Source organism: Lissotriton helveticus, chromosome 4_1, assembly GCF_964261635.1.
Source record: "Lissotriton helveticus chromosome 4_1, aLisHel1.1, whole genome shotgun sequence".
Lineage (NCBI taxonomy): Eukaryota > Metazoa > Chordata > Amphibia > Caudata > Salamandridae > Lissotriton > Lissotriton helveticus.
In genome coordinates this window covers 1,840,442,735-1,840,462,753 of record NC_136063.1, presented here as the reverse complement: position 1 = coordinate 1,840,462,753, position 20,019 = coordinate 1,840,442,735, and the positions used below count along the sequence as shown (strand labels likewise).

Genomic DNA, 20,019 nt, shown 5'->3' with positions numbered 1-20,019 from the left:
CCGATGCTCCAAAACTGACCGGTAGCAGGGTGCCCGCAATTATGTTTGCGGATGACACCCTGCTCCTGTCCAAATCCCCGATGGGCATACAGAGGGTGTTAGACGCCTTCCTGGAATTTTGCACAGAAAGCGGACTCGAAATGAACCCCCAGAAAACGAAATTTATGATCTTAAACCCCACGTCCTTCAAGCGACAAATCCTATGCTTGGCACAGTGCGTTTGGAAAGGGTCCACACAATAGAGTATTTGGGTATAACCCTAAACCAAAACCTCACGTGGGGGGCTCACCAGATTAAAGCGAATATGAAGCTGGCCCAGAGGGCGGGTGGTATTATGAAGATTGCAACTAAATCAACATACCGCCCTCTTAGCCCCGCTATTCAAATATATAAAGCCCAGGCGCGGGGGGGAGTTACCTATGGGGGAGAGATATGGGGTCACAATTTATCATCTAATTTGCTGACCACAGAAAATAAATTCCTAAAGCAGCTGACCGCTCTCCCGCCAAGCACCCCACTCCTGCCCCTGAGACTGGATTTGGGTCTGAGGCCTATCACGGAGGAATTAGGCCTCAAACCATTAACATTCTGGCATCGTATCTGGAGCAGCCAAGATCTTACCTCCTACAGATCTGAGTTACAGGAATTTCTATCTTTCCCCAATGCCACCAAGATCCCTTGGATAAATTACATCAGGAGAACTTGTGAGACCCTGGGACTACCAGAACTATGGTCAGATCCAGAAAGCACAAGTACCATGATCCCAAGGAAAGTGCTCTCCAGAGCATATTATGACAAAATGCTTCTCCGAACCCTGGACAGCGCACGAGAGGGATCTTTGAAACATGGTTTTATCATAATCAAAGATTCATACAACTTCGAAAGTGTCTTGGATGGCATGACTCCTGTCTTAACAAGAAAACTATTTCTTCAATGGAGGTACGGGACCCTTCCTCTGATGTCCTTTACCAAAGCATGGTCGTCCCGGTCCCCTACAGAGACGTGCCCTGCATGTGCTCACACTAAGGAGAATGAAGCACATGTGATTTTTTTCTGTCGAGCTTATCAAAAAAGCAGGAAATTTTGGCTCGTCCCCCTCCTTAAAAACCTGGGATTTAGAACATTTTTACCTGCATTCAGAGTTCTAAAGACAGATTTATCACCGCCTACTGTGTTCGCCTTAGCTAAATTCCTAACTGCAATGTGGCATGCCCGAATCCGATATATTAAGACCCTTGAAACCCCCTGCCCTTGTCTTACTATCACCCCTGTTTTATTACTTCCTTTTAAACCTATGTACTAATACCAATGATACACTTATACTTTGGAATTTTAATGATGTGATATTTTGTATATATTTTATGATCACCAGATCGAAATAAAGATTTGAAATTGTTAATGAACAATTCTGGGAGCACAAAAAAAAGTTCCCGACATTTGCAAATCGGGCAGTATTGAACTTATAAAAAGTAGGTGTTTTTGTTTTGTAAGGCATGTGTGCTTGTTGCAGCTAATGTTTGATGTAACTTCGGGGAAAACAACAGTAAAAACTGGCCCATGAGACCATAAAACAATCCCACAAACCAGGCAAACCCCGATCCACTCGCTGGCCTGTCTGGGCAGCCCTTCTGGCTTTTGCCAGATTGCCATATAGGCCAGTCCGACCATGCTCACGCCGCCAGGAGGCACGGTAAGATCGCCCCCCTTGTAGTGGTTGCAGGTTCATGTACACCACCCTTAAAATCTACCAAGTGCAGTACAAAGGAGGTAGAGGGACAAGCCCTTCTAAAAACCGCCAAGTGCGGTGCGAGAAAAGTACAGGCACTTTCCTTATCTAAAAACCACCAAGTGCAGTGCGAGGTATGTACACGGATTGCACCCCTCTATAAAACGACAAGTGCAGTACAAGGGAGGTACAGGAACTGTGCCCCTCTAAAGCCTGCCCAGTGCAGTGTGAGGGACGTACACGGACTGAACCCCTCTTAAAAACGACAAGTACAGTCCAAGGGAGGAACACGGACGTCTTAAACCCCAAAGTGCAGTGCAAGTGACCTGCATGTTTACTTCATGGTGCAGAAAACAATACCTCGATGGCTGCAGAATGCTGCACACTTAGTGCCGAAATTAATCCCGCTCTGACACTAAAGTTACATTTTAAAAATCGTTCTTTTGCAATGTCCGTATTCACTGAAAACAGATGTGTCTTGTTATTAAGTGACCGGTGCTCGCTCGTGTCACTTTAGGGATGTGAAATGGCGTCAGTGTACCAGGCCTAAAGTCATTCACAGCGCGAGGGACCGTACCCAAAGTATACATTAACCCTGTCTTTACAGACGTGTGCCCTATTCCTTCTTTACTTATTACAAACAGGAGAGCTACACAATGTGAGAAGTCCGGGTGGAAGCACACCCGGGAACAACCGCAACCACCGCGAGCCCCCCTGGTGACCTCCAGTTTACCCAGTACTTGAAATGGAAATATATAGAAGTGCATGTATCGTGTACCGGACTGCCTGCTTATTTCTGAGAAATGCTGGTACTCGCCAATTAAAAGTATTACTTCACTCTTGGGAAGTGCAGGTAGTGGTACTCTCCCTCTGAAAATTAAAAAGTGACGGTACTTTTACGTACCGGCCCCTTTAAACCGCTGAGCTTACCTTAAAGAGGCGCGAACCACTATCTAAGCACACGGGGCTCGTGCGCAATCAAAGGGTGTCACCCACGAGGGGCCGGAAGTGGGTGCCAAGACGAAAGTTTAGCGATGGTTCCAGCTGCTTCCTCGCGCTGCTCTGAAGGCAAATCACGGGCGGCGCTGCTCATTAACCAAGCCCGATTGCTTCCTGGACTAATGAAAAGTAAACAGTGCGATCCTGCTCAGGACAAACTATTGGCCGGTCTGTCGGAGCACGGAGAGCGGAAGGCGCGAGCGCGGGCTCGTGTCAGTGAAAATAATGTACCGCGATAACACGTCATTTGGGGCAAGCCTGATGATAAACGAAGATTTAGATCTCGTTATCACCACAGTAGGGGGTGATGGACTGGTACCGTACCCTGGGACTCCCGCTTCACCCCCGGAGACGGTGCCCGGGTCCGCCTTAAATACCGCGTTTGTTGCCCTGCTGTTCTGTCATGCCTCGTAGCTATAAACACACGCGCCCAGATAGACCCCGGACACTAGGGCTTGAACCCCTGTGTTTAAAGTGAAATCACACCGAAGGGGCCTCTCACTTTCGCAGCGTTGATTTCCTCTGCCCCGGCGTTGTAACGTCCACTCCACCGCTCGAGACAGCAGCAACTCTAACATCACTTACTGTGGTAATAAATGTGCGAGTGCGCGAGAGGTAATACACTTGCTCCAAATTACAAGGGGCGCTTGGCTAGAATGGACTAGAATGGTTTTCATTATCAGTACTTCAGCAGCATATATTCGAGTATATTAGAGTATTGTTGTTGAAGGAGTATATATATATATATATATATATATATATATATATATATATATATATATATATATATATATATATATATATATATATATATATATATATATTTATATGTATATGTATATATACACAAACAGAAAGCGAGATGTATATACCTATAAATACATTTAAATTATTTTAGCGAAATATAGATAATACTACATTTGCCAGCAGAGAGCTCCAAAGATTGCCGAGGCGTGTGTATTCAGTTTAGTGAAACTTGGCCGACGATTCAACTCAGGCACATTTTAATGGTGCCTTTTTAAAGGAACTTCGGTTCTAATAAGGGACCGTTACACTAGAAATCTGAATTTTGGGGTCAGTTAGAATATAACTATATTAAATACAAGCTCCCGTCTATCATGTTATTTCTAGTTAAGCAGGTGAATGTTGCTCTCCGATTAATACATCCAGTATTAACACGTGTTGCTGAAACAGTTTGAAATATATCTCATCAGAGTAGGGGTGTGGGGCTGTATCCGGCTGCCCCCCCCCCTCCATACCGCTGAGATTTTTCCGCCCCCACACCAGCCAGGATTGTAAATTACACCGTCCATTGACATTTACCCTCAAACGAGGTTTTGGTTTCCACGCTATATTCGCACCCATAGAGTGTGCATTACAAAAAAATCGTTTGAAACGACTTGCAAATCGGCGATATCATTGTCACTGTTAGAATCAGACAGCAACACGCTATGCCGATTTTATATATATATATATATATATATATATATATGTATATATATATATATATATATATATATATATATATATATATATATATATATATATATATATATATATATATATAAGCAATATTGAAGGCGTATTATGCATCCACTCAAATGATCATTTTAATTCAGGAAGTAGACGACATCAAGAAACCACGCAGAATATATATTATTTTAAGATGCGCTTTTAGTGATCGGTGAAATGCAGGGTTTCCTCTGATGTAAATTCGAAAAATCATCAGCCCCAAAAGCAGCGCATTCTTTCGTGATCTTTCGGAAACGTTCCCGCCTCTAACTTTCAGATGAGCTTCAGTGAATCCCTTCCACTCACGGATCTGCGGTGATCGTGGGCTCCATGTACAGATCGCATCGCTCTGACCAGTTACTTGTTTTATAATCCGCTTTACATTCGCGGTAACCATGTTTTTAAGCAGTCCGAGCCGAATCTCAGAACCAACTGTCGAGGATCACAGATTATCCAAAAGGAAAGCTGAGACTGGGTCCCCACTCACCTGAAACCAAGGAGAGGAATTTTGACCCACTTTGCCATTGTTTTTATTATGAATAGACACCAAGTTCATAGAATAATGACGCGTAATGTTACTTCTATTATTTAAACAGGGGGTATAAGTTTGAAAATACCATGCATTTTGTTAGCTCGATAGAGATAAGCTTAAAGTTCTAACCCTTTCTATTAATCATACCATGGCAAGAAAAGGACACGCGTATATTTTCCAATTTTATATTTTGTGTTCATTTTCCAGTGGGAAGTCCCAAGGAAATTAAGATTCGTCATTAAAGAGGAAGAGGCGGAGAACAAAGTATAAACCGTCTGTGCAACTGATAAACAGGGAGAGACCTCAGCGCCCTCCCGAGACCCCTGGGGGAGGGAGCCGGCTGAAGGCAGCAGCCCCCGGGCTGAGGCCCCGCACTCCCTGCTGCAGGCACGGGGCCACGAAATAAGGAGACACGTGATCTCTCGTCCTCTGCTTCTCTCGTCTTATCTCATTCTTTTGCTCTCTTCTTGTCTCCCGCGCTCTCTCCTTCTGATCTCTGTCAATCTCTAGTTGTTCTCTCTCTCTCTCTCTAAGACACACACATATATATATAGGTGTGTGTACGTATGCTCACACCTTTATCTGTCTTACTTCTAACTCAACGTACTCGTTATACCACCCTCTCTCTCTGCCTCACTCTTTCTGTCTCATTCTGGCTCTGCTTATCTCCATCTCTCTCTATTTCACCCCCCCTCTCTCTGTTCTCTCTAACAATCCATTGCTTCTCTCTCTCTCACACGCACACACACACACTCCCTGTCTCTCTTACACACACACACACACTCTCTCTCACACTCTCTCAACACACTCACACACTATGTCTCATTCTCTCTCTCTTACACACTCACTCTCTCACACACACACTCTCTGTCGCACACTCTCTCTGTCTCACACTCTCACACACGCTCTCTCACTCTCATTCTGGCTCTCCATCTTTCTTTCAGTTTCGCTCCCTCTCTCTTGCTTTATTTATCAATCTATTCTGTCACTCTTACGTTATCAATTACATTCCGTTTAGTCCATTACACATCACAGGCATGACATGTTGGTTACAGATGCCTTCTCTCTCTCTGTTCTCTCTGCTTTCCATTGACTTTGTCTCCAAGGAGCTGTCAACTCTCTTTCGAGGCCTGTACCTTTTTCTGTTGTTTACCTCTATCTATAGTCATATATCTTTAGGTCTATCTTCCTCTCCTTTGCACCCTCTTTCACTCTCTGTGTCTGTCTTTTCCTCTTTCTCTCTACTGTCTCTAGCACTCTATTTGTTCTCTCCCAGTCCTCCCAGTCACACACTCTTTTTTGTCACTCTCACTTCATATTCTTTATTCCCTCCTTCAGTCTGTCCTCCCTCCTTGAGGCTAGCCGTCCGCTTGTCTGTCTGCATTAGCTAGCTAGTTATTTAGCTAACTATATAAGCCCCCCTCGTCCTCTCCCCTCCCCCCTCATCTCTCTGTAAATCTCCCCATCTCTCCCATCCCCCTACAGTCAGCCCCCCGCCCTTTTGGGGGGCTTTATTTGCAAGTCTGCTTTCAAGGCTTCTGGCCTGGCGTGCCCTATTTGCATGAACAGTTTTGCTCAAAGGATGTCTAGCAAGGATGCAGACCTCCTCGCGCCACCAAATCTTTCTGTGCCTGCTCATAAATCCTTCTGTTCTGTGCAGGTTGCATGTTTGGGATGAATTATGCAGAGCCCAGCCCTGTGCAGACATCAATAAACGCCACTGTCACCCATTTCTGTTATCAAAATGCAGCGCATGTGTCTGCTTCCCCGACGCATACATTAGAGGCCGCGGCGCGTGTGTGCGGAGGGGGCAGGGCCACGGCTGAGCTCCGTGTGGGGCGCCTGGAGGGCAATATTGCTGTGCGCGGGGGCAGCTTGGTGCGTGCCCCGATTTCACAGGGCGTTATTGACAGCCTAGGTGTGCATGCGGCCTGCCCAGATGCAGAGGGCCCCTAATCCTTACAGGCATAGACCCCAGCGAGCTGTAATTACAACCAGGGGAGGCTGCGAGTGTGTATCTCCATTTCTACCTCTTTGTGTCTGTTTCCCCTTGTGTGTGTCCTTTCTTAGCGTGCTGTGTGGTTGTGTGTGTCTTGTGTATGTGTATCTTTGCTTCGTGTGTATTTCTGCTTCCCTGTGTGTGTCTGTTTTCCCTTGTGTGTTTCTCTTTGCTTCGCGCGCGTGTGGTTGTGGGTCCTGTGTGCGTTCATTTTCCCCCGTGTGCCTTTGGTTCGGGTGTGTGCGCCTGTTTCCACTAGTGTGTGTTTCTTTGCTTTGTGTTTGCACGTGTGTGTCTGTTTCCTTGCGTGTGTGTCTTTGCTTCATGTATATGTGCGTGTGTCTGTTCCCCGTATGTGTGTCATTGCTTTGTGTGTGTGTGACAGTGTCTGTTTCCCCTTGTTTGTGTCTCCTTGCTTCCCGTGCGCCTGTGGTTGTGTGTGTGTATTATTGCTTCGTGTGTGTGTGTCCTTTCTCCTGTTTGTCTTTGCTTCGTATGTGTGTGTCTGTTTCCCGTGTGTGTGTGTATTTGCTTCGTATATTCACGTGTGTGTGTGCTTTCCCCCTTGAGTGTATCTTTGCTTGGTGTGTGTAATGGTGGGTGTCTGCGAGTGTATATCCTGTGTATCTTTGCTTCGTCTGTGTGGGTGTGTCTGTGTTTTTTCTGCCAACCCAGGGCAGTTTGGGTTATTTATTTACTAAGTGCAGTAGTGCCTGTCCACAAACTCTCCAAGTTCCACCGGCTTGTTTTCAGCTGGATGTGTGTTATAATCGACTGTCCAATGCTGGGAAACATTGTGAAGAAGTAAGTTAATGGTACCAGCAAAAAAACATATGTAGTATACGTGGTGTAGAAGCTCAGCGAGCCGGGGTTCTCGGAGGAGTGGACTCTAACGACTGGCGGCCTTCCTGTGGTTCTAGGCCTCGCTAGGCAATGCTGATGGTGGAAGGAGTGGCCCATAACCTAGTGTAACACTTAAAAGACATCTGCCAAGCACTGACGGGTCAGGTCTCTCCTTCCTGTCAAGGTACAACTGAGTTCTTCTGAGGCCCCGCCCTGAGAGGGTCCCCCCTTTACCCACCACCTGTTTCTTCTGATCCCGGCGACGTGTGGGTGTTCTCTGGACGCATTAGGCCTTCCCCATACTCTGGGTGGTTTGGGGACTCTCACACTTCAAAGCTTCTGCCCCTCTGGGGTTCTTCGTTTTCGATGCGCGCGGCTGCTTGGTGATATGGCGCGAGTCTGAAAAAAGCGCATCCCAGTGTGCTGTCCTGCACAACACTCGAGGGCATTGGCAGACTATAAACAGGTGCCAGTGTGGTGCGGTGGGCGCAAACACTGGCCGGTGGGCTGCACGTGAGTACCCAGGGGAGCTGGCTGAGAGCGAGGTAAACAAACTACTGCAGGCCAGTGAGTGCCAAGCCGACCTTGCAAGGGGGGGGGGGGGTTGGAGGGGGGGCGCACAGTGAACACCTCAGAGTGCTACCACCCTGTACATAGGATGATGGGGTGCTCCCACGGGTGAACACACGACAGCCGGATGCCTGCACCCGAGAGTGCCACCACCCTGCGCAGAGAGGGCGTCCTGCCCCTCGGATTAACAACACCTCAAGTCAGGCTGCCAGCGCCCCTCGCAGTGAGGAGGCCCATCCCAAGTTAACACGCTAACGTCGGCCGGCGGAAGTGGCAGCACCCACCCCTCACGATGAAGAGGGGTGCCCAAGGATGCTCAGACGGGCGCTGGTTGCACATAAGAATGCACCTCTCTCCTTACCTGGTTGAGTCTGCCCACTCCAAGGTACATAGACGGGATCTCTCTGCACCTGAGAGTCTGCACCCCTCGGAAAGAGGGGGCCACACGCACCCACAAGGGAAAAGCACGCAAACCAACCTGGTGCACGTGAGAGTGAAAACCCAGCACCCCATGACAGGGAGGAATTCACACACCCAGTCGTAAACCCTCAGCATCCGACTGCACGTGCGCTGGAAGCCTCACCAACACCAGGGCACGATTAATTGGGTGATTTAGGGGCGGTAATTGAAGTAATCCATCAGCAGTGCAGGGTTCATGCAATGCTGTAGTATTTGGCGCGGCAGACCCCAGTCATCTTGTAATCACCAGAGCTGTGCTGGTAGCATAACTAGCACAGAAATTAGCAACCCGGGTAAAATTCCAGTTGGCCAATTGTAGCGGGTGTTAACTGATCAGGTTGTGGCCCATGGGCTGTGTGCAGGGCACAAGTCGTAAAAAAAGAAGTGGGGGGACGCTGTCAGCGGAAGTGACGTCGCTACAGGAAGTGACGTCACGAAAGGTGCCAAGCTCCTTGTCCCAGAGAGACCAAAGAGTGAAGTCCAGCTGTTTGGCAGGGGGGACGGCGTCCCCCCAGTAAAATAAGTGGGGGGACGCCGTCCACCCGCGTGGTACCCTGACTCGAGCCCTGGCTGTGTGACATAGACCTGAGAACATAGGCACCTGGGCGAGCGATCAAAGCAGGTGCTAACTGCACACACCCACCGAACCGAAGTCGCACCACAGGACAGAACCCAATATAAATAATGCGTGACATCGGGGGTCCGTTCTCCCACAAGGCTGGATCCAATGTCCCGAAGCCGATAGGCCTCTGTGCTGCGTGGCTGGAAGTTTCAATCCTTTCAAGGTTGGCACCATGCGTGGCGATAGCTCCAGCTTCCAGCGCTACAGCGGTGCGTAAATGAAATATATTCAGAGATTTCCAACCCGATACAGGGAGGTCCGAACTCAACAGATCCACGGATAACGCAACCCGTGCACGGGCGGGGGAGACCCGTTCACCCTGAACTCGAACCTTTCCCAGGGAGCGGTTAATGAGAGCGAGGGTCTGGCAGGGCGAGTCCATCGACCGCAGGCAGGGTCAGGGGGAGGTGGAGTGACTAGGGTCGCTGTCAAAGATACTGGTGGTCCTGCCGGAGAGGCTGAGCAGCAGCACCTCACAAAGAGCGGGGACGTCTTTCCTGTAAATTCGGGGACCTACAAGCGTCCGCTGTAGTGGTTGCAAAGATTCTGAACGGTTCAGATAAATTCGAGCGCAAGAATGAGCGCCCGTTTAACTACTATTGGGGTCACATCTTCTGCATTCCTGATACCTTTTTGCACAGGACTCGTATCAGCTTGGGAGCAGAGCCGGGCTTGTTTACATATGAATCCCAAAAATGTGAATGTCTGCCCGCCTCTTCCTGTGTTTCGCAGATGGAGGTGCGCAAGCATTGCGCCTATTTACACGTGGTTCAGATTCAACCATATGCGTGTGCGAGGCCTTTCTTTATATGTTTCGAATACATTAGGGAGCATGTGCCACCTCTTCAGATATTTAAATGTGAGTCAAATACTTTAGAGCGCGTCGCCGCCTAAAGTCCATACAGATGTACCTTTACAAGTGGATTCAATGTATGTATGTGTATCTGTTTGCACATGGTTCGTGTGAAATCATGTGAATGCGTGTGGCGTATTTACAGCAGATTCGAACACACAGTGGTGCAACCATGCCTCTTGTTTACATGTGTGTTTTTGATTCGTCGGGAAAAGTGCGCTGTGCCTGTCTGCGTGTGATTTGGATAACCTAGGGTAATTGTTTGAGATCTTTTTTAAGTCACGTGATGTGTGGTTCGGATGAATTCGTGTGCTTGCTTCAGTGCAAGCTTGATGCAGGCACTGCTTCAGCCACGATACTCGAAAAGGTGGCGTGTATTTGTTTCCACATATTGTTGGGTCACTAGACCTAAGAACAGTGGTCCTCACTGAGGCCTTCTTGGCGCTACTCTCCATGCATCTTCTAGTTTATATACCGTTTAAAGCGGATATCAAGGCGCTGATGGACGAGTATTTGAGAGTGCTTCTGTTTAATCTGTAGTCCGAGTATAGTTTGTTCCGAAAGGTTGCAACACTGCCTTATTCAAGATCATATTAGATCTGCCAAAAGCGGCAATGTCCTTTTACATCTGTGGCGAAACTGCCCACAGCGCCGTCAAAGTCCTAAATCTTATCACTTCTGCCCTAAAATAAATCCCAGTTAAAAGCAGAGCAGACATCTCTGTAAGTGTCAGTACTGGCCTGCATAAGTGTGACAGGCCTGCCACAAAGCGCAGACACCATCTTTTAATACTATTCCTGCCCCGAAGGACCTCCTCTGTACTGCTCCAAGGAACCCAGGCCTTCCATAGTTACCCAAGCTGCCCTCTACAAAGTGCCCGGAAGTGACGGTGGTACCCTGTTTAAAATATATCAGACTACAATGAAGTGCTGCCGCTGTCCCGAACAACTGTCCTGTACATAGTATCACGGACATCCAGGGGCACCGGTACCCTCCGCTCAAAATACTGCAGCTCCGCGAGCAATCCGGAGCCGAACTACTCGTCCCATAGCAGCAAGCGCCGGAACAGCGGAAGTGTTGAGGGTAAAGTCAGTACCCGCAGTACTCTGACACCCGTCCTCCTCTATCCGGACAGTACAGTACTACTGGGAGGAGGAGGCACTGCAGACCTGCCTTGCTTCACTGACGTGCCGTGCATACCCCCGAATGCCAGCACTCTCCCTTGGCAGGCCGAGAAGCGCAGGTACTCACAATCCGAGGGTACCCAAACGGAGGTACTCTGTATACATTTGAATCTCACACTGGCTGAATTTCTGCGTTGGAAATTACCGGTCGGGCACAAAGAAATGGGCAGTAGTGTGTTTCTTTCTGCGCCCCCTCCCCTCCCCCACGGCTGGTGTTTTCAGCTGCGCACTTGTTCCCACCGAGCAAGCGCTCCCGGTCGGCCCTGGGGTGAACTTGTGCTGAAGGTGAAGGTTTCGGTGCAGAGGTCATGACCCCGAGTGACAGCTGACTGCCTGCGCCTTCATGCCAAGTTACACACGATGAAAACTGCGCGCTCTGGGCATCTGGGTGCATTTCATTTACGTTTTTTTCCACGCCCTAAAGAAAAACCATGTAAACCGCTTGTTAAATCTATCCTTCATATGGTTAAATATTGTTTTTAAAAGGCGATTATTAAAGTTAAAATTCCTTTTGTTTATGTTATTGGTATTTTTTCTATTTTCTAATATGGTCAGTGTGTTTAGTTTTTTGTTATAATAATTATTATTGTTATTATTAATATGATGCCAGGAAAAGAAGAGATCCTTATTCTTGAAAACGTTTTTTTATGTTTATTTAACTTTATATTATAATATTCTTGTTATGTCCTAGCGTCAATAATAAACAACAAAAACACTTTCCTCACAATAAAACACGTTTACAAAATTGCATGGAACTCACACCATTTGTTGCCGTCCATGGTTTTGAGTCATGCAACATTCACATTTTTGAAGCGATGTGACTTCGAAGTTGTTTTGGTTCCAGCCGTGGGAGCCGGAAAAACGATGTAAACTTCAAAGAATCGGCAACGCTGTTCTCACTATTTTTGTTTCCTATTTATCAATGCTTTTTAGATGTTATTTATAGCGCCGCACGGATCCTCCCCGCATTTTCTGAGCGCTGTACAGTTCAGAATATAAATTCAATATTTGTAATTAAACTACACTTCGCGTTCAGTGCTGCCCGAGCCAGAAGGACCCATCTCGTGTCGGGGGAAGCACCAGAGACCCTCTGGGGGCCGCACAGGGGTGTTGTGCAGCTCCCGGGAGTGCGTCTGCCGCAGGGAGGGTGTGAGAATCCGCTACAGAGCGGCGCTGCTTGCAACAGTAGCTGTGCTCGGGCGCACTTTCTTCCCATGTCCAGGCGGGGTCGGCCATTGAATGGGGGTCCTTTCTTCTGCACAGGCCAGGGGATTTGTGGCCATGGAGCCGCCTTTCTTCCCTTCGCTATGGAAACCCGGCTCCCGGGGAGAAGTATGCGAGGCTGCATAAAGGGAAGCCACGGCCCGGGCCGCCTGAGAGCGGCATCTGTTACACTTGGGAAGTTAGACTGACAGCCCGGCGCGAAAGAGACCCTCTCCATCAGCTCAGCGCTGCAAGGGAAGCAGCTTCTGGCCTTCGAGGAGCGCAGGAACCGTGGGCTCACGGGTGAACCTTCCCTCGCGGCCGAGAACAAGGAAAGCCTTCCCGTGGACGGAAATAACAACCCCGCAGCGGGCGCGGCCAGCCTCGAAATCTGTCGAAACAACAGAATATTTGTATTCTTTCTCATGTGCTGTCCGAAGTCGCCCCCTCTCCAGCCCTGTATGACTCTCTCTCACTGTAGCCCCCTCTATGTATCTATCTATGTCTCCACCACTCTCTCATTCGTAGGTTTATTTGGGCCTCTGTACCTGCAACCGGTGCCTGTGATGAAAATGCAAACGCAAATGCGTGAATAATGTGTACATATTTTTTCCCTTAATCAATCAATCAATCAATCTATCTATCTATCTATCTATCTATCTATCTATCTATCTATCTATCTATCTATCTATCTATCTATCTGTCTGTCTGTCTGTCTGTCTGTCTGTCTGTCTGTCTGTCTGTCTGTCTGTCTGTCTGTCTGTCTGTCTGTCTGTCTATCTATCTATCTATCTATCTATTATCCGTCTGGCTATCTAGATATGTAGGTGCGTGCATGGCTATAGGAATCCATAGATCTATTAATCTACATACACACATAGATCCATTAGTCTCTAGCCTTGTTTGTTCCTCCTTGTCGAAGTTTCCTAAATTGTGATCAGTTGGGCAGCTTATCCACCAATGGTGTAACATTTCATGGCTGCTTTTGCTTAGAGAATACAACCTGCCCCTTTTTTCCTGGTGCGTCAATAATCCAAGTAAAACAACTTTTAGATAGCTGCGCCTAGAAGCACTTTATTTGTTGAAAGCAGGCGATGGCGCTCCTTTAAGCCTTGTTCTCACCCTCTGCTGCTGACAGGGGTCACCGCCGCCGTGTGGGAGCCTGTGAAGGATAAAGAGTGGGTCATACTCACCCCCTCACAGCTCCGACCTCTAAGCGTCCTTCACCCGAAGCCCTGGCCGACGTGTCACAACTCCGCACCAGCAGGACAACTCTCGGGCCGTGCAAGTGAGAGCGGCCTCTGGCCACCAAGCAAAATCCACAGGAGCTGTCACCAGCACGGTTCGGTTCCGTTTAAGAATCGCTTTAAAAAAGCCAAACACCTGACAAGCTCAGCACTGGCAGGAAACGGCCACGGCCGCGAAAAGCGCGGATTTGTTCGCGATATCGCGTTTAATCTCGCGCTCACCTCCTTGGCTTGAGGTTCCCTCCTTTCCTGGTGCCTGGAGTTTCCCTCAGATCTGCCTCGCCGGGGAAAGTAATGCCTTAATGACTTTCTGCTAGCTGCAAGCCTTCTTTTATTTCTGCTAAATATATGAAAATGTATGCAAATTTAAATCAAGCTTAACCTAGGAGCTCGTGCAATATATTTAATGGAATTTCAAACCAATAAGGGGACTCTGATGCAGCCCTCTATAAGTGCAAATATAATTACGCAGCTAGGTTACCGCCAGAATTATGCATGGAAAGGTCATTTTTAACTTCAGGGATTTTCAAAGGTATTAAACGGATGCTCCGTTCTCCCAAGCTTGAACACAGCCACAAATCTGGAACCCTCTCACGCGTGCAGAATGGAGCAGAGATGGGACCAGCCCACCCTTCTGCATCCCCACCCTTTCTTACTTCCCTCAGTGCACATACTCCCTTGCGGTGTTTGTAGTACAGAGGTAGAAGGCTTGGAAAATACACCTGCCCCTCTGCCGACTTTTGCATAACTCTGGAAATGTGATGTGAGAACAAAGCCCCATTTCAGCCCTCACCCAATGCAGGGGACGGTTTCCCACTACCGCCACCCAAGCGGGTGCTTTTGCATGCACGACCAAGCGGTGTGGAACCACCAACGCACTTATATTTATATAGAGAATCCCACACCTTTCAAGTTGACTTTACAGCAATGTGTCTGTGACTGCGAAGGACGAAACGATTGAAAAGATTACGTCATGCACCAGACAGGTCCGTCGACCTGCGGAGGAGGTGGTGTGATGTGAGTTTGCAGCCGGCACCTGAGGGGGGAGAGGTTGCTGATCAGTGTGGTGATATTGAGAGGTCCCATATTCTGGAGGTGTGTGTGTTGGGGGGCGGGGGGCGCATCTGTTGACTGCGTTCCAGCCGCCTTCCTGCCTGCCCCGTACTCCTGATTACACACAGGCTCACGTACAAACACTGTTCCTGTTTAGTCCATAAAATTGCATTCTGTTAATTAACAGCAGTGATAAAAACCCACCCCACGGCACTTACCGCATCTTCCCCGCGGTGTCTTTCATTTCAGTAATTAATACTGCATGCCCATGTTTAAACTCGAGAACAGCAAATTGAACAGGATCTGCGCTGTTGTATTACTCTGCAGGAAATGTAAGGATGGCCATTGGATGCATTAAGGAACACATGCATTGACGCGAAAATGAAGACGAAAACAATCTGCAAAGACTTAATTGTACAGCCGTTGTCATTTCGACAGTATCATATTTTACAGTGTGTGTGGCGCAGTATGTGCGTGGGGGTGGGGGCTTGCGAGAAGACTGGGTGAAATTTATACAAGGGGCAGATATTTAGCCTCGACATGTATTTTTGCTGTCCCGGGAATTAATCATAATCATTGCATTTTGAATCCTTGCAGTGTCATAGATCCCTCCCCGATGGGCCGGGCGGCGGGGAAGGGGTTAACACGGGTACCGCGGCAGCCAATGGTGCCCTGGGCCCGGTTCACTTCCTGCTTCAGCCTCCCTCCAGCTCCCGGGCTTCCCGAGCCTCGCAGGGGAGGTGGTCCTGCCTCCTTACGCCCCATTGGCAGCGGGCATCGAGTCGGTGGAGATGAAAGGCTGCCATTGGGCGGGGCTCCCGTCCATCACTCGCCAGTGGCTGCTCGGGCTCCCTCGCCTGCTAGATGTCAAAGGCTGGAGCTGCTCCCTTTGCCACAGTAGAACTAGTAGGGGATCCGGGCGCCGATCATGGCCACCGCCGCCTCCAACCCCTACAGCATCCTCACCTCCAGCTCCCTGGTCCACGGAGACTCGGCGGGCATGCAGCAGGGCAGCCCCTTCCGGAACCCCCAGAAACTTCTGCAAAGTGACTACCTGCAGAGCGTGCCCAGCAACGGGCACCCGCTCGGGCACCACTGGGTGACCAGCTTGGGCGACGGCAACCCCTGGTCCACGGCCTTGTCCGGGAGCTCCCTGGACCAGCAGGACGTGAAGCCGGGCCGCGAGGACCTGCAGCTGGGAGCCATCATCCACCACCGCTCGCCCCATGTCAGCCACCACTCGCCACACACCAACCACCAGAACGCGTGGGGTGCCAGCCCGGCGCACAACCCCTCGCAGCCGCTCAATGTCTACTCGCAGTCCGGCTTCAGCGTCAGCGGCATGCTGGAGCACGGGGGGCTGACGCCGCCGCCGCCCTCCCTCAGCACGCAGACCCTGCACCCGGTGCTGAGGGACTCCGACCACGGCGACATGGGCTCCCACCACTGCCAGGACCACTCGGACGAAGAGACGCCCACCTCGGACGAGCTCGAGCAGTTCGCCAAGCAGTTCAAGCAGCGGCGGATCAAGCTGGGCTTCACGCAGGCGGACGTGGGCCTGGCGCTCGGGACCCTCTACGGCAACGTCTTCTCGCAGACCACCATCTGCAGGTTCGAGGCGCTGCAGCTCAGCTTCAAGAACATGTGCAAGCTGAAGCCCCTGCTGAACAAGTGGCTGGAGGAGGCCGACTCGTCCACGGGGAGCCCGACCAGCATCGACAAGATCGCGGCGCAAGGCCGGAAGAGGAAGAAGCGCACCTCCATCGAGGTGAGCGTCAAGGGGGTCCTGGAGACCCACTTCCTCAAGTGCCCCAAGCCGGCCGCCCAGGAGATCTCGTCGCTGGCGGACAGCCTGCAGCTGGAGAAGGAGGTGGTGCGGGTGTGGTTCTGTAACCGCAGGCAGAAGGAGAAGCGGATGACCCCGCCGGGGGAGCAGCAGCAGCAGCACGAGGTGTACTCCCACAGCGTGAAAACGGACACCACCTGCCACGACCTCTGACTATAGGCGCCGGCCCAGCAGGACTGCGGCGGGCTGGGCCTCCGAGAGGCTCTTAACTTATGTTCTGGCAGGTTCAAAACAATAATCTAAAAAAGGACCGAAAAACTGAGCAGGAGCTTAAAATACTCCGGTACATGGGCAATATTTATCGCTGACAAAAAAAACACACCGTTTACGCGAACGCAAGGTCTGTTTCGTTGTTCGGCTCTCTCCTGGGACGACAATGCAGATGTGTGCCTATCCATGACCTCCCAGCGCCTTGGATTTCAGGGGAACCCCTTTTACAGCCGACTCCTAGTCCCGTTTGCTTTTTTTATACGCAGCGTTTCTAATGTCTGAGGTGTTTTACTACGACCCGTACACAATATTTGTGGAATAACTTGTAGCCCCTTTCGCCATTCTTGTGCACACGTCATACGCACTCGCCTCTCCGCACACGTAGCCCCGCTGGAGTGCGCACCGTCGACCCCGGCGTCTGGTGCGTCCGTCTGTGGCTCGCGCCGCCACTGCGGCACTGCTGGCACTTCCTCCCCCGAGCAGCGGAAGCACGTCCGCAGTGGCGCGCGCCCTCCCCGTGCCACCAAAGCACAGCCCTCCTTTCACGGTTTGCAGCATCTTAATTGTACGGTTTCAGCTTCGCCACGCTTCCTACTGTTCTTCTCCTACACATTTCCCCCGTTGTTTATGTTCTCCTGAGGAAAGGAAGCAGTGTGTGAGTAGAAAGACTCCCAGGCTGGAGAGGTCTGTAGTAAAACACCTTTCCTTCTTTGCGCTTTTCACAGGGAAACCATGTTTGTGTCTATTTTTCATCATTTCCACTGACACTCGGACGTGGTCTCACTGGTGTGCTGAACTGGTTACCGAATGTCTTTTTTTTTTTTAAATCTCAGTTGTTGATGTTATTTGCACCCTGTTATTGTCAGACGCCCATCTGTCCATAGCCATGAAGGTCTCAATGCGATAGAGCAGATGGTTTTATGTAGTGCGGGTGTTTCGCTGCAGTCAAGATTGTCGAGAAGACACCTACTGTGGCGTGGGTTTGTGTGTTTCATCTTTTGCGCAGTATAGAACACAGCGTACTTGCCAAGACTCTTTCGTTATGCATTCCGCAATCCTGCCGCAAACATGCACAGTGTACTGCCACAATCCACACAAGTGCGAATTTAGGAATGCCATCTGTGTGTGCCAGAAACACATACATCCGTACATAAAACACGCTCATATTCAAGGGGAAAACCCTCTCTTCCTCTGTCAATGCACAGGCACACACGCCAAATCATACAGCCACAGAAAAAAGAATCCGTACCCTCACATTCTACACATACTGAGACGCATGCAAAGGCAAGAAACAAACACATGCATAGAACAATAAAGACTGATAATTGGGCAGTACATATACACACAGACCCACGCAACCACGTACACGTTCACAGGCACTTAACACAGATGAGCAGGGACACTGACAGACACACATACACATAGAATAGCGCATGCGCAGAGGTGAGCGCCTGCACACAGTATTACACAAATGCCCGAACGCAAACAGCCGCATACAACAATAAAACGAATAGGTGAGCACTAGCCTTATACACAAACACACAAGCCGCCACCCACATGCTCACAGGCATTAACATAGATGCGCAGTGACACACCTATAACACACGCACGCACACATAGAAAAACGCATGCGCACAGGTGAACACTAGTACAGAGATACACTCACAAGCACACCCACATTAAACTTTAGCGAGCAAACGTGGGCGCGCGCACACACACATATATATATACATAGGAAGGGGAATCACCTCCAGGCCGTGGCCTCTGCCACAGCTGAGTTCAGGTCTCATATGAGCTTCTGGTGCCCACTCCAGGGCTTTCCACAGAGAACAAAATGTGACCCCCTGCACCTTCACTTTCTGCGTTCCATTTCTATTTTACATTGATATATTTTTGAAGTATTTTTCGGTACGCTGGAAATCGCAGCTCTCAATACATGAGTATTTCTGCCAACTTTATAATTGTACAGTTTTGTATATTACACGTTTTTGAAGTTATTAATTTAAAAACAGATCATTTAGTTTACCCATTTAGTAACTGATGTATAATAAACGCTATTTTCATTAAAGGTTGCTTTTTCAACTATTTTATTCAAATTGCCTATTGCAGTCGCCAGCAATTATTTATTTTCAATAAATTCCGCTTTATGTTGAAAATGTCTTAAAATGAAATGGGTGTCCAACAATAATTCTCTGTAATGTTTGATTGTTGAGGAGTTTTAGTTAAGGGATTTATATTGGCACACTATTTTATTTGTTGTTAAGAAAATAATTAAAATAAACTTTTTTCTAAAAAAGAAAATAAAAGCCTTCAAGAAGTTTGTGATGTATACTTAGACAATATAAATATATATAAACATACATCCGTTGTATATACCAGAAGCTCCTCTATGACGATTTTCCTTCTATATTTGCCGTTCTTTCAAATAGATTAGTCTCGCGGTTTCTTCCCGTTCCCCTATAGGCTTAAGGATGTACCAGGTATTCGAGATTACTCCGTTCATAATAAGAAATAGTCAATCCCGTTCTCTGATCGCGTGGATTTTGCGAACTTTTTTTGCATCCTCTGTCTTTTTTAAGACTATGTTTAGAAGAAAGTAACTGTTTATCGCAAGCTTGGGGAATGTTTTCTGGGTTACAGATGTAACTTCTACTTTTAACAGCATTTTAAGCTCATTGTCTGCTTTGAAAATAACTGCAATGTTGACATTGGTGAGGGTCAGCGGTTTAATAGATTTTGAAAAAAGTAGGCTGTGTTCATTTCTTCAGAAACCCTTTCTTTGTGAAATGTTTCACTAATGCAAACTTGGTTATAATTCGAAACTTATAATATACAAACATTTAGGATGTTCGATTTTTTTCCCCCATACAATAAATTCCTTCATAAATTCTGCAATACAATACTTTGCAACATTGTGGTGGCACACGACGCGCCAGTACAAATTGTATTACGTTTTCTGCAAATGTGCCGTACGTATCCCTTATATGTATACGAACCCGCACCGATTTATAGCAGGTTATGTATATGCATGTGCATACTGATTGGCAGAAAGTAGGCAGGTGGGAGACTGGGGTGTGGGGGTTCAATTGAGCAGCTAGAACGGCGCTCTACCACACTAAAACAAAAGAGAAATAAATGCACACTATAAAATAACATTTTAT

General features: G+C 48.5%; 1 protein-coding gene across 1 annotated transcript; it reads left to right on the top strand.

Annotated features, from left to right (window-relative positions):
- Nucleotides 1-15,708: 15,708 nt before the first annotated feature.
- POU3F4 (POU class 3 homeobox 4) lies at nt 15,709-19,095 on the top strand. Its single transcript, XM_078685915.1, has one exon. It carries the CDS (start codon nt 15,731-15,733, stop codon nt 16,799-16,801), a length of 1,071 nt encoding a protein of 356 aa, XP_078542041.1. The 5' UTR covers nt 15,709-15,730; the 3' UTR covers nt 16,802-19,095.
- Nucleotides 19,096-20,019: the final 924 nt, after the last annotated feature.

Excerpts from the sequence above, each read along its gene's own strand:
- POU3F4 (XM_078685915.1), top strand. The coding sequence starts at position 15,731 with ATGGCCACCGCCGCCTCCAACCCCTACAGCATCCTCACCTCCAGCTCC.